This window comes from Galeopterus variegatus, unplaced genomic scaffold (genome assembly GCF_000696425.1).
Source record: "Galeopterus variegatus unplaced genomic scaffold, G_variegatus-3.0.2 Scaffold3077, whole genome shotgun sequence".
Taxonomy (NCBI): domain Eukaryota; kingdom Metazoa; phylum Chordata; class Mammalia; order Dermoptera; family Cynocephalidae; genus Galeopterus; species Galeopterus variegatus.
In genome coordinates this window covers 182,776-198,336 of record NW_007729188.1, presented here as the reverse complement: position 1 = coordinate 198,336, position 15,561 = coordinate 182,776, and the positions used below count along the sequence as shown (strand labels likewise).

General features: G+C 36.8%; 1 protein-coding gene across 1 annotated transcript in view; it reads right to left on the bottom strand.

Moving 5' to 3' along the window:
* KIAA0368 (KIAA0368 ortholog) overlaps window positions 1–15,561 on the bottom strand; it is a 106,812-nt gene that overhangs the window by 35,524 nt on the left and 55,727 nt on the right. Inside the window, exons 12-20 of the mRNA XM_008583905.1 lie at window positions 14,255–14,358; window positions 11,851–11,974; window positions 10,346–10,426; window positions 9,024–9,246; window positions 8,056–8,147; window positions 6,238–6,372; window positions 5,243–5,405; window positions 4,620–4,792; window positions 3,312–3,413 (exon numbers count right to left, since the gene is read on the bottom strand). Of these exons, the coding sequence (XP_008582127.1) occupies window positions 3,312–3,413; window positions 4,620–4,792; window positions 5,243–5,405; window positions 6,238–6,372; window positions 8,056–8,147; window positions 9,024–9,246; window positions 10,346–10,426; window positions 11,851–11,974; window positions 14,255–14,358 (1,197 nt within the window). The remainder of the gene's footprint in view (window positions 1–3,311; window positions 3,414–4,619; window positions 4,793–5,242; window positions 5,406–6,237; window positions 6,373–8,055; window positions 8,148–9,023; window positions 9,247–10,345; window positions 10,427–11,850; window positions 11,975–14,254; window positions 14,359–15,561) is intronic.

Here is a 15,561-nt window from a genome sequence, read left to right as displayed (position 1 = left end):
GAAGAATAAGAAGTGAATGAAGAGCAGAGAGCATATGAGGGATATGGAAACAATGACTCTACCAAGCATATAGACAAGTTTAGACATTCCTTTGCTCAATCAACAAAATGCTCTAGTCTTGATGAGTTGTCACTTCTAATACTGAGGCAGGACAGAATAGGGACATGCCCCAGGGAGGCTGCTCAAAATGTTCAGACTAGATCAGCCAGGGCACTGAGGTGGAACAAGATGGGCAGAGAACAGCCATTAGGAGTTTGGACCCGGAGCAGCAAGGGAGACAGTTGGGGGGTGGGAGTGTGTTTCTCTCTCTCTGGTGAAGATGCCTGCACACTTCTATGGAGCATACCTTCCCTTGGTAATAAAGCCTTATTATGTCCCATTTTTTTGTCCCTCTCTTCCTTTCCCTTTGTCACTCCCATGAAAGATTCTTCTTTCCTGGAGCAAAAACCTGGATCTGCCGCCCAGTAACAAAACCACATGGTTCCTAGTCTGAAGAAAAAGGATTTAAGGACTTTAGTCCTACAGCTTCCCTGGTCAAAAGCTTCTCTTGGTAACTCCAAGCTAAGAAAAGGTATTTCAACACAAAGGATCCTTATTAGGGATTTATTTTATGTGCCTCTTTTTGCATATGTTTCCTACTTTTATATATACATACATATATATATACATACATATATATATATATATATGACTGGTAAGGGGATCTTAACCCTTGACTTCATGTTGTCAGCACCACGCTCTCCCAAGTGAGCCACGGGCCAGCCCATGTTTCCTATTTTTAATAACAACATAATTGGCATTAAAAACAAAAACAAAACTCAACAACTACATTTATGAATGATATGATAATCTTTAAATATTCCAGAAATAAAGAAAGGGGTCAACAGATGAAATAAGAACAGGCACATGGGGATTCATTATAATATTATTCTCTCTACTTTTATGGAATTTTTTAATTGACCATAATAAAAAGTTCAAAGAAAAATATTTAGAACTTTTGTACTAGTTGATTGTAAGGATGTTCTGCTTCTCTGAGTCTTAATCTCCATTCACTGTTTTCCTGTAATCTTTCTACCTTATTCCATATTTCTTGCTTTTCATGTATTTCTGTCGTGATATTGTAAAATATATATTTGGTCTTCTAGTTTCCTAGCATACGACTCCTAAAATCCTTGAAATCTTCCAAGTGCTAAGTGTTTTTGTATGCCAGAGAGTTGACTGATGGCTAGCAGGTAGCTTCAGGATGGGGGCTGGTTACTAGAAAGATCAAGGCAGGATTAGAGGATTGGGACTTTCAGCCCCACCTGCCAACCCCCAGAGAGGGGAGAGGAGCTGAAGGTTGGGTAAATCACATATAGCCAATGATTTAATCAATCCAGCCCATACAATGAAGCTTCCATAAAAACTCAAAAGGACAGGGTTCCCTGAGCTTCCAGATAGCTGAAAACATAGAGGTTCCTGGAGGGTGGCACACATGGAGTGGTCATAGAAGCTCCAGGCTCCTTCCCACATGCTTTGCCCTATGCATCTCTTCATCTGGCTATTCATCTGTATTCTTTATAATATCCTTTAAAATAAACCAGTCAACATAAGTAAGTGTCTCTCTGAGTTCTGTGAGAACCTAAGGAAGGGGTCGTGGAAACCCCAATTTACAGCCCATCAGTGAGAAGCACAGGTAAAACAACCTGGGGCTTGCAATTGACATTGGAAGTGAGGGGCAGTCTGATGGAACTGAGCCTTCAATCCATGGGATCTGATGCTATGTCCAGGTAAACAGTGTCAGAACTGAACTGGAAGCACCCAGCTGGTGTCCACTACAAAATCTGTATCACTGATTGCTTGCCTGGTGTGTGGTAGAAAACGCCTGTACCTATTGTGTCAGAAGTGATCCATGCTGTAAGAGTATAGAAGAAAGTGAGTTTGGTTATCCCTCTATATTGTCATACCTGTACTTATAAACTTTTAAAATAATGGCATCAAAAGCAAATTAAGAATCCAGAAAAGGCTTCATTTATTTAAACAAACCTAAAAGAAACCCATCTCTCTCATGGATTTAAAAAGGAAAAACAATGAAAAGCAAACATCAAAATCTTCATGTCAAGTGGTTAGTTATAATGTCACTGACATCTGGGAAGAACCTGGTATAGATATAATTCTCTGTCAAAAAAATTCACTTTAAAAATACTCAATTATGAATCCAGACACAGGACCTTGGTGATTAGCTCAGCTAGTCAGAACGTGGTGTTATAAACACCAAGGTCAAGGGTTCAAATCCCTGGACCAGCCAGCCACCAAAGAAAAAGAATCCAGGGGTCTGAATTCTAATACCAGTTCTCTCACTCAGCTGACTCATTCTTTAGCCTCAACTCTCCTCTCTCCTCCCTCCTGTCCTTCAAGGCCCAGCAGCAACCTCTGCTCTAAAAAAATCTGCAGCTACTCTCCCCGACAGAATCACTCACAACCTATTTGTGATTCCACTGCCTTATATGCAAATGTCTCTTGTTTAGGTACTTATGCTACCAATGCTCATTGAGATCCTACCATTACCAATCATACTGTTTTATAACAGTATGGTACTTGTTTTATAATAGTGAGCATAAGAGATTCTGCCTGCATCTACTACGCAATTAGAAACTGTGATAAATGCTGTGAAGAAAAAGGATGAGAGTCATGATAGTAACTAAAGAATCTGCTCTAGTTAGAAGGGTCAGGAAAAGCTTTTCAAGGAGCACAGCAACAATCTGAGAAGGAAAGAAGCATGTGGCTTTCAAAAGCTCAGAGCAAAGAAGGCCAAAGAGGCTGGGATACAAAATGTGAGTGAATGTCAAGAATCAAGACTAGAGGAAGCAGGGGCCAGACCATGCTAAGACACTTATCACACTGTATTAGCATGTGCCTACTTGTAGGTCTTCTCCACTACACTGGGCATCTATTTAGAAGAACTACACTGGGCATCTATCTAGAAGAACTACACTGGACATCTATCTAGAAGACAGAAGCTAAATCATCAGATTCAAGAGTTACTGAAATAACAGCACCCACTTGCTACATCTGGCTGACTGCATCAATTTCCCTTTTTACCTACATTGCACCATGCTTCCCTCAAAAATTATAAGAAAAGGTCTCTCCCACATAAGTGATTTACTCAATGCTATGCCTAGCACAGTGACAAGCCCAAAGCTAGCACTCAAAATTAAGTATTTGGTGAACAAATGAGTAAAGGTTTAATTAAAAATCTCACAGCATGCAAAACTGCAACTAAAAAATGCCTTTTGATTGAATGACTAAAAATCAGATAGCAATATAAATACCTCCACAGAATCCATCAGACCTTGCAAGAGGAGTTTCTGGTGAGGAAAATCTCCATCCCCAACTGGAAAATATCCCAGTGTTTGTATGGTTCGTTCTTTCATCTGGAAGAAAACAAAACTTTTTTCTTCTAAACTAAGTATATAACCGCTTTACCCCAAAACAGTATTGCCGAAACAAGACAGATGAAAGGGAGTGGCAATTTTTCTAATGCACACACCAAAATGTATAAGTTTTTATAACAGCATCCAATTTTACGATAGTATTACTATAACACATCCGTGGTAGAAAGACATAAAACTGAGTCCATTAAGGACCCATAACTGCAAAGAAAGAAAGAAGAAAGCCTTTAACTAGACCTTTGTCCTAGTTCCTAGTGGGTTTTTGCCCAGAAGACTAAGACCAAATCACACCTTGACCATTTTAGTAGTCTCTACTGGTGCACAACCTTAGGCAAGTTACTTAACCTCTCTGTAACTCTTTTTCCTCATGTTATCTCATACAGAGATGACAACTGTGCCTACTGCACTAGACCTTTTGGAGGATTCAATTAATTAATGTATGGAAAGCACTTAGCATACTCCCTGGTACATTACAAGTGCTTAACATTGGTTGGTAACAATTAGTTAATAACAACTTATAAAAACTACACAGTTAGATCAATAATAAGATTATTATGTTTATTAAATTTGTAGTAAACTATTATTTCTGCTCATTAAATTACCTTACCCTTCAATGCTGATGTACTCTAATCACAAAGAAAATGTTTTAAAATCATAAAAATACAAGAGTACTACAAAGTTTGTGGAAAAGAAGAATTAAAAGATATATAAATATTTCCATGAACTCTCTTAATTACCGTCATATTTATCTAAAACTAAAAAACTTTAAATGTCCTTTTACTCAATCACACTGCTTACTAATGCACAAACTCCTAAATACTAAACTGGCTGTAGGAGGTTAAGATCTAGATTTGATCTAAAATTACAGAAGTCATAAAACTACTTAACAGTTTAGTATCCACATTTTACATGACAAGAGATTTCCTGATGACTTTAACACTTTACTCAAATTTTAATAGTTAAGGGCCTCAATTAGAATAATGAGGTCAAAAGATGCACACACTAAGGTTGTACAGAAATCACCCCCAACTTACACTTTCATCTTCAACTTTATCCCTCCTTTTTACATTAAATCCTGCCTCTAGCTGCAATGCCATCTATCCTCATTACAATTTGGTTTTGCTTATTTACACATCTATGACCAGAAAGAAAGAATTCCAGAAGGGAAGAAAAAAGAAAGACACTTGCCTTATTTGTTTCTTTACTGGAAGGTATTCTATTTAATAAGCTTTCTACAAGATGCAACTTGGTAAAGCCTGATCCCTCACTAGGGATTGGAAGTGGACCATTTCTGCCAATTTCACCCAGGGCTGTACATGCAGCAATTGCCAAGAGAGGTGATGTACTGTCCAAAAACGAGCCTATAAGCACATTTAGACAAAACAGAGAATAATATACTATTATCCTTGTGATCCAAAGCAACCAGCAATGGATGCAAGATTTTTTTAAAGGCAACAAATAAAATCAAAGTCTATAATATGTTCTAGTTGACAATTTGCTAAAATTATTTCATTAATATAGACACCATGGCAACAGGGCACAAGTAGCATCCTTTTTGAATGTTTAAGTTTTTTCCCATAACAGAATCATTCCTATTATATGGGAACATACAGAAAAATATATAGAAAAAAACACTACTTTCATTGTTATTAAAATTACAGAACTTATTCAGCATCAGGTAAGTTTTTGTGAAAAAGCTTGTGCCTTTAAAGTGTAATGCTATAAAAAGAAATTAAAATGCCATATGAGTACTAAAATTTAATATAATTCAAAAATTACAACATCCAAGTCAGCATAAATACGTTAATTACCTATTGTTTCTGTGGCACTCTGAATGAGCTCTTCTTGTTCTGGCAGAAAATCTGCATTTGTCTCCAGGTCTTGTTGCTCTGCCATTCTCATTTTCTTTTTAGCTAAATATCTTCCCACCGTGAATCCCAATGCAAGCAAGGATCCATGCTGTATCTCTGGGCTCTGAATTCAACAACGCAATATAATATGTCTTTGCCTCCCTCTCACATGTACAAGAATACATTGAAACAACTATTTATTAGACTCATCTCTCTGATAAAACATAAGGTCAAAGAATAAAGCGATCACTTGAAGTTCCATGGGATGCTAATGAATCAAGCTTAGAGAACAAAAGAAACCTTGAGTTTCTAACACAGAGAATTTCAAGAAGTTAAACTGAGTCTTGATTTGCTTCAAGATGTACATTCCCTAATCCCACGCCTACTCCAACTCTGGGTAAGGTGACTTTCTTACATGCTCCTATACCACTCACACTTTCTTCTATCTCACAGCATTTATGTAACTATAGTATCATAATTTTCAAGCATAATTTCTTCATATTACCAACAAAATACAATAAACAGATCTGATCTCTAATTGGTAAAACCTCCAAACACAAGGAAGGCAATAAACTATTTGAAAGCAGTTTCTTTTCTCATGGGCACAGTGGCAAGTGGCAGATGGTAGATGTGGAAGATAGGTGGAGCTAACAGTTCTGAGCACCACATCGTACTTGGGATTCTCATGTATTTACTCACCACTGTATTCCCAAAACCTAAAACAGTGCTTACCCGACAAAGCACGCAAATTTGTTAAACTGACTGAATCGATGTATTATCCATCTCATTTAATCTTTGCAATTATAAAAGCAAGAAATTTGTAAGTTCATTTTACGAATTATAACACGAAAACTAAAACTGACATACTTTTGTAAAACTCTGAAAACTAAAACTGACATACTTTTGTAAAACTCTATCTCATACAAAAAAGAATGAAGACAAAACGGATAACATACATGATTATCTTTTGTAGTCTTTATAAGCTGTTCTATCATTGATTTCAACTCATTTCCTGACACTGTTGATACCACCACAGAATAAAACAGCGCTGCCAGTTCACGCATTTCTTCTTTACTGCTACTCATCAGACTCTGAAAAAAATATATGTACACATGATATACAATCATCTTCCTGCTGACAACACTTAACATTTAAAATTAAAGGAATAGATGACACATTATAATGTTCAATCTATTGGTATCCATGAGAAAATACAAGCTATTATGTAAAAACAAAATGAAAGCTGAATTATATACCAAAATCTTACATGCATTTTCATCAAAGATACAAAAGTACAAAACAGGTGAAATTAACACACAGATGATCTAAAACAGAGGTCGGCAAACTTTCTGCAAATGGCCAAACAAGCTTTATGGGCCATACAGTCTCGGCTGCAACTACTCCACTCTGCTGCTGAAGTGCAAAAGCAGCCGCAGACAATACATAAATGGGTATGGTTGTGTTCTAATAAAACGTATGGACACTGTAACTTTCACATGTTATGAAATGTTACTCGCCTTTTGATTTTTTTCTTTCAACCATTTAAAAATGTAAAAACTATTCTTAGCTTGGAGGCCATATAAAAACAGGAAGGCAGGCCACATTTGGCCCATGGACCACAGTATGACAACCCCTGATCTCAAAGATCAAAACTCAAAAACTATAGGATCATTTTTAAATCAGCAAATATTCATAAAGAATAAAAAACCTTTTCAAACTAGAAACATTTTCACGAGATCAGATTTTCCTAAAAAGTGCAAAACTTACACCTCTTAGTAAGTTACATTCGTGATTTCACACTTAAAGATATAATTTGTACATTTTACCATAATTCAAGCTTATGTGCCATATTCGTACAAAAAAAATTATTCACTGTTTATCTGAAATTCAAATTTAACTGAACATCTTGTATTTTTATTTGCTAAGCCTGGCAACCCTTTTGGTATGATCATGGGACAAGAAACATGGCTGGTAGAATTGTAAATTGGTACCACTCACAAGGAGCGTGTGGCATTATCTTTCCAAATTACAAAAGCACATGTCCTCTGAACCAGCAATTCCACTTCTGGGGAATCCATCTAAAAAACATACTTCCTCATATGCAAGATGACAGACTATTCAATACAGCAGACTGGAAGTACCTTAAACGACCATCAGTAAGGACCTGGAATAAATGTAGTGCACTCATACAACAGAAAATGATGAAACTGTTAAAATAAACAGGATGCTCTCCATAGATATAAAGGAATAGCTCCAAGTTCTACTATTAAATAAAAGAAGTAAGGCACAAAATAGTGTGAATAGTATACTACCCTTTTGTGTAAAAGGAGGGAGAAGATTTTAAATGCATATTTTTGTATGTATATGTATAAGTAAACTCTAGAAGGTATGTCATATATAAGTGATAGCTTTACATATGTTTGTCAGAGGCAAAAGAGTAAAGAGCAGAAAGTTAGGGGGATCTAGGTAGGTAAAAGACAGGGAAAGGAGACATTTTACATATTTTTTATTTAAACTATACAAATTTATTGCTTATTTTTTTAAAAACTTTTGAAACAGAAAAGGAATTATTTTTAACTTATATGACTTTCAATTCATCTCCCACTCTCACCCAGATGGGTCAACAACATGCATCCCGGTGTTCGATAATGAGGGACTTTCAAAACGACCTAATGGCAGAAAAGGTCACAGAAATACTGGTAGGAAGAAGAAATCATGAGGTTAAAGTTTGAAATATACAGAATCAAAGAGAAATATACATGAGCAGGACATACCTTTATCCATTCTGTTTTGTCTACAAATTTGGTAGCCAGCTTTTCTGGATACACTGACACAGCTTCCAGTAAACAATACATGACCGGCAAGCCTAAATAAGAATTCAGAACCATTTTAAATTTCAAGAAAAGTAATGAACATACACGGATCACTAAATTCCTTTACAGTAAAAGCCTACTGCTTGAACATGCATTCCCTCAGTTCTACAAAAAAAAAAAAAATTACACGACCTAAATAGCGTATGTGAAACAACACAGCAAATTTACAGATTAGTTGTCTACAAAAGTGGATGGCCTATTCTTTACTTTCAAAGTAAAAACGTATTATCTATTGTTACCATTTCTTTCTGAAACAAGAAAAAGTCTATCAAGAATGAATCAGATAAGTTTAGAAAAGAAACAAACACTAATATCAGTTACAGAAGTGAAGAGAGAATATTTCTGCTATAATTTCTTAGCTGAGTTTAAAATTAGATTTTTTGCGGGCCGGCCTGTGGCTCACTCGGGAGAGTGCGGTGCTGATGACACCAAGGCCCCGGGTTCGGATCCCATATAGGGATGGTCGGTTCACTCACTGGCTGAGCGTGGTGCTGACAACACCAAGTCAAGGGTTAAGATCCCCTTACCGGTCATCTACCGCCTCTGCTTGGTTCATTGGAACACTTATTCTATTTTATAGTATGAAGTGTTTCCCGACTGTAGAATCACAATAAAGCCAAATGAGGTTTAAATTAAATTTGCTGTAGGGCCGGCCCAGTGGCTCACTCGGGAGAGTGCGGTGCTGATGGCACCAAGGCCCCGGGTTCGGATCCCATATAGGGATGGTCGGTTCACTCACTGGCTGAGCGTGGTGCTGACAACACCAAGTCAAGGGTTAAGATCCCCTTACCGGTCATCTTTTAAAAAAAAAAAATTAGATTTTTTGCTTAAGTGCTTTCATATATTTCCTCAGCATCATGACTTCCTACCTCCAACACCTGCTAACAGCTGCTGAAGCAGGCTAATGTAGATCTGAACTGGGTTGGTTTCTCCACTCTTATTAGAAGATGACGATGCTCCCTGGGGGCTTGACATTAAAGTCCGTATATAGCGTCCAATGGCTGGGGCGTGATCTTGCATATCAGCCAAACACTGAGAAGTAGGCACCACCCCTGCGCTGTGAGCTAGGCACATGCGCAAGTACAGAACTATCTAAAAATAGAAGGAAGAGGAATACCAGATAAGCATCTCAAAAAGTCAGTGTGGGAGGGTAGTCTTTCAAAGTGACAATTTCAGTTTGTTTCCTTCACTCTCCTTCACAAAGCTATTCCAATCTAAATGGAAGTCAGAAGACATGACTCAATAGGTTAACTAAATTATTATAATTCAGCAAAACTTATGTAACAAGCTTTTACAATCCAAAGAGTGTGTTTTTTAAGAATTTAATGGAGTTAAAATGCAAACAACTTTTTAAATCTAAAAATTGCAATGAAAATACTTTTATATATATATATATATATATATATATATATGTGTGTGTGTGTGACTGGCCAGAAATCTGGGGCAAATGACCTATTCCTGTTGACTTCCAGTTGTATTTAATCTCCACTGACATGAGAATTTGAGAAAATGGGTTCAAATCATCTACAAAAGAGTAAATATTACACCATAACAAACTCTGATAACAAACTGCCTACTAAGGAGTTGGAAGCCCTTTCCCTAAGAGCTAAAATAGGACAGGAAGCAATTCATTATGAGTATTCTTGCTCACTCTGAACATGATTACCTCTTGTAATTTAATTAGCACAAGTCAATGATCTAAAAAAATTGAATTTTCTTCAGTAAGTGTGATAAATTAATCCTCTCCAACCTTCAAAACTAGATAATCCTAACAACTTCAACAATATACTGGCTTTAAAATTCAAATCTAACTTGCTGCAAAATCCCAATAGTAATCACTGCAGAGCATCCAGTTCTTTCACAAAGAGAATCTCACCCCTAACAACTTCAACAATATACTGGCTTTAAAATTCAAATCTAACTTGCTGCAAAATCCCAACAGTAATCACTGCAGAGCATCCAGTTCTTTCACAAAGAGAATCTCACTGAGATAATATATTTATAGACTCTATGAATTAACATAATACCAATTACCAAAGACTGATTTTTTTAAAATAACATGGTGAAGAGTAATGATACCACAATATGGGTTTGCCTAGAACACAAAAAAAATCACAGACATCTTTTTGGGTGTGGACTTATCTTTTAGAACCTTTACAGAAAGCAAATAGAAGTACATGAAAGTCATTACCTCTCCAAAGGCTGCTGGGTTAAATGGAAGGACAGTAGTCCCAGTCACGTATTTGACTGGAGTTTTCATTCGATGAGAAGCCTAATAAAAATAAGCCCAAAACAAATACAATTAATAAAAAATGGAGCACTTGTGCCCTTCTTCAACTCAAAAATAACTATATTTCTAGCTACATTATTGTCCAAGGTTTCCTTCTGTCTTTTTCTAATCAAAACATTTTCTTATTAATAATGCTGATTATGCATGTCCCTCATACCTTAAATAATAGGTGTGTTGCCTTTCTCCTCCATGTTTTTACTGGCTTCTTTAAAAAGAATAAACCTACTCCAGACATGTACTGACATGATCACGCCAGGCCACTGCATGCAAGTTATTTTCATTAATAATGGAGATAGGAGGAAAATACACACACAGAACGCATTGTGACCACAAATATGACTGCTATGGAAAAGAGAATCATGGCTGCTTCGTACTGACTTCCAACTCCCTTAAGGTGCCTACCGAACAAGAAGCTAGGATAACCAGCAGAGGTGAAAGGCAGTAAGGCATCTTCCTGAATATTCACAGAAACACTAATGTAAAAAGTGGGATAGAGTCAGGGCCGCAGGTCATTACTGCCAGTACTCTGAATCTACCAGAAGAAAGCACTGTGCAAAGGCAGAGACTTGCAAAATCAGATGGGCTGTTCTACTATGATCTTGATGGAAAAAACCTGAACTGCTCCCTGAAGCATCCTTAAACTTACCATACCCTAGATAGTTCCCTTAAAAAAAAAAGATTTTTTTGTTGTTGTTGTTTTGTTTTGTTTTAAAAGATGACCGGTAAGGGGATCTTAACCCTTGACTTGGTGTTGTCAGCACCATGCTCACCCAGTGAGCAAACCGGCCATCCCTATATGGGATCCGAACCCGTGGCCTTGGTGTTATCAGCACCGCACTCTCCCGAGTGAGCCACAGGCTGGCCCCTGGAGATGTATTTTTTTAAGTGTGTCATACCAAGGGAAAAAAATTTTAAACACAGCCGAAATATTGTCAAGCATGAAAAGAATTATATGTGGTTCAGATTTAGGTAAAACAGATCAATTACACTGAGAACTATATTTGTCAGCACCACGCCCACCCAGTGAGCAACCGGCCATCCCTATATGGGATCCGAACCCGTGGCCTTGGTGTTATCAGCACCGCACTCTCCCGAGTGAGCCACAGGCTGGCCCCTGGAGATGTATTTTTTTAAGTGTGTCATACCAAGGGAAAAAAATTTTAAACACAGCCGAAATATTGTCAAGCATGAAAAGAATTATATGTGGTTCAGATTTAGGTAAAACAGATCAATTACACTGAGAACTATATTTTTCTCCTCACTTTGTGCCTCCCTCTTATTGTAAATATTTACAATATTTAAACTATTCAAAATTTAATGACTACATTTTTCATTTAAAAATGTATGTTTATCTTCATCATCCATTATATGATTCAAACTAATTATCTCAAGTTAAAATGCCATACCTTTTCTTGGATATAATATACCATTTCTGGGAAAGAAGGCATCTGCTCAAAAGTACTTTCTTTTCTGTTTCTGCCAGGAAGACACCTTAATACTCGTTGTGCTTCTCCATGAACTTCTTCTCGTCTTTCAAAAAGACAAATAAGAATAGAAAATAAATTTCACCAATTAGAGAATGATCATTTGAAGAATAAGAACAGCAATTTTATTTGGCAGCTGAAGTTCTAAGAAAATGTCTTAAATATATTCTTGACTACCTAAGCAAAGAGTCAATAAGATACATTATAAGAAATTACTTCTTTTTGGAGACTTTATGAGGTTTGGAGAGTCATCTGGCTTGCATCTTTGAATTTTATCCACAGAAAAAAACAAAACACGATACTGAAATTTATTATGTAAATATCTATCTGTGTGCTTTACCCTTGTTAGAGGCAAATCATAAACAATTATAATACACATTTTAAAGTTCAGTGACTGTTCACCAAACTCCTATACCTCTATGTATTCAGCTACAAGCCCATACAATTGGTAACAGATAACTGACATTAATGTGTAAAAATGAAAAAACCCAACCAATTTCAGATCACCTAAGAGACTGACCTCAGCAACAGTCTTATTTGGAAACCATATAAAGTTGCTTTTAAGTCCTTAATTGCTTCTGAATTGTATCTGGTTTTCCTAACAACAAATAAAGAGCTGAAAAGTAATTTTTTAAAAAGCCTAAAGTTGCCAGAAGATTTTCATTTGACCCGCACAGTCTGAACTAAAGAAGGATAACCACTGAATTAGGTATGCTTTGATTTTGCTTTTTAAATAAAAATAATTAGAGAAACTTAGAGAACGCACAGTGGTTAAGAGCTTTGCCTGGATGTCCAACTCCCTAGACTTAAGTCCTGGCTCTACCATGATCTGCCATCTTGGCCATCAGGCCACAGGACATTTGGCCTGTGATGAGAAACTAAAGTAGAAAAGTGAGAAGCAGCCAATCACCAAAATCAAGATTAACAATCCAAAGCCACATTTCAATATGCTTAAAAATCTAGATGTGGCTGTATGAGAAGCAGCGGCCAGCATCAGAAGTCAGGGCTGGCCTATTAGCTCGGTTGGTTACAGCAAGGTTATAATATAACACCAAGGTCAAGGGTCTGAATCCCCATACCGGCCAGCTGCCACCAAAAAAAAAAAATGATCAGAAGTCAAAAGTCAGGGCCTGGCAATAACCTGTGATACCCAATTAAAATACCAACAAAACAGCAAAATATATATAATTTATATAAAAGATAAATGCAATGAGGAGCATACAGCTGGGCTAACTGGAATATTGAAACAATTACCCCTTGATAACTGTCCACTTATAAAGTGGACCATAAGGGCCGGCCCGGTGGTGCACTGCTACAGTGCGCCGCTTGGGAGTGCGGCGGCGCTCCCGCCGAGGGTTCGGATCCCACATACAGACTGGCCGCTCACTGGCTGAGCGAGGTGCGGGCGCAACACCGAGGGTTGCAATCCGTTGCCGGTCACGAAAAAAGACCAAAAAAAAAAAAAAAAGTGGACCATAAGACTTTATGGGTGAGGGTATTCAAATTAAAGAATGCATAATTTTACTTAAATCATTCCTCAGCATGAATGAGGCTTTTCACCTCCCAAGATAAGGCTATCCATGATAACAAAAAAGAAGAAAAATACAAGAATTTCACTTAAAAAATGCAAAAATTCTAAACATTAAATTTAGTAATGGTTTAATATTACGAAATATATTAGAGTGCTTCATGGATTTTAAGATGTCACTGACTGTAAGATACATAATAGACTTGATAAGAATTCTTTTAATATGGACACATACACCTAATTGTATGTACATATTTTAAAATCATGTCCCAATTTCAGAACCATTTAAATGTTTTAAAAAATGCATCATATACTCTAGAAAATGCAGTAATATAATTCGTTAATATAAAATTCAATTTATTTACCTCATTAAAAAATCTTCGTATACCACATATAAAATGATACTCTGTCAGCATAATATTAAAATGTCAAACTATCAACATTGATCTTTCTTCCTCCTTACATAGGGCTTGTTTTTAGAGATTTAATTATATTACATATACAATTACGTAATTTGTTAATTTCATGAGCATTTCTCTATATGATCTACATATCAATTACATAGATATACACATAACCTATATACATTATAAAGATATAGATATACATGTAATATCTACATTATTATATAAATATATAGATATATGACTACTCGTCTATATCAATGGCCATACTTTAAACTATTTAATAATCTGTTTCTATATTTCATAAGCCAACACTGCAAACAACACAAATCTTAGTTATTTTCAAATAAATTTTAAATGAACCCAAATTCAATTAACACCTTTTGAAACTTACGGATCTCCTGAAGCTAGTAGGAGCAAATATCTGGAAGGTATATGATCTGAGGGAAACACCGTGCTGGCAAATTTCACAGCCACCTGTCGAACTTGAACTTCAGGCTATTTGACACATAAATGAACACCAACCCCGCCCCCAAGAAAAAAAAAAAAAAAAAAGAATTCAATTACCAGCAACTCATTCCAGTCAAGATACGTCATCCTAATTGTACACAATTCAAAACTTAAGTTGACATTTTATTAAATATGTCAAAATCAATAAAATCAAGACAAATCATTTGTTTGAGATCTTTAACAATGTTGTTTGAAAGTCATTGGACAGTGGCATCGCTTAAAGAGTACTTCTGTGATCTAAGAAGATCTTCCAAGTAAATCAGGAAGACCCGGAAAGACCGTAACTAGAGAATCTATATGTATATGCACATCCTCAGCTCAAACCTTAAGACCAGGTTCACTGGCCACCACCTCTGCCTCCCCAATTCTCAAACTCTCAGTCACACAAGTGAAATTCAGGTATTTTGCAGGGAACACATACAGAGCTTACTTGGAATCCCTACAAATTTGAAGCAAAGTATCTCCAATGTTCTCAGATTAGCTCTAAAGTTAAAACTGACTCCAAAGCAAAGTTTCACCTATAAAAATATATTCAATTAACTTAGATTAATAATCTTTGAATGCAAAGTTCAACCAGAAAAGCAGTTTTAGAATCTACTGATTCTTAAATTTTATTCGTATGTACCTTCCCCCAAGTCATTCCTCCAGCCACAAACATAAGTGAGACAAGAAAGATCTTAAGAAATATAAACTATCCCATTAATTCTGGTGCTCTTGCTATTTAGCAGTCCTTGAGCTACATTAAAAAGCAACAATAGGGCCGGCCCAGTGGCGCACTGCTACAGTGCGCCGCTTGGGAAGCGCGGCGGCGCTCCCGCCAAGGGTTCGGATCCCACGTGCAGACCGGCAGCTCACTGGCTGAGCGAGGAGCGGGGGCAACACCGACGGTTGCGATCCCGTTGCCGGTCCCGGTCCAGTACGGGCGCGACACTGAGGGTTGGGGTCCGTTGCCGGTCACGAAAAAAGACAAAAAAAAAAAAGCAACAATATTAAGGACTAATCTAAAGTATATGATTAACCTAGAGTCTGGTTCCTTTAAATACAGTCTGTGAAAAGAAATTAGATTTGGCTTGGTAACAGTTACATGATTTCATCTGCATGAGTAGAACCAGTATCTACAAGCATTACACAAGCATCACACTTCCTTGTAAAGTTTCCTAGGGAAAGTTTTAAATATTCTGATGAACTTCC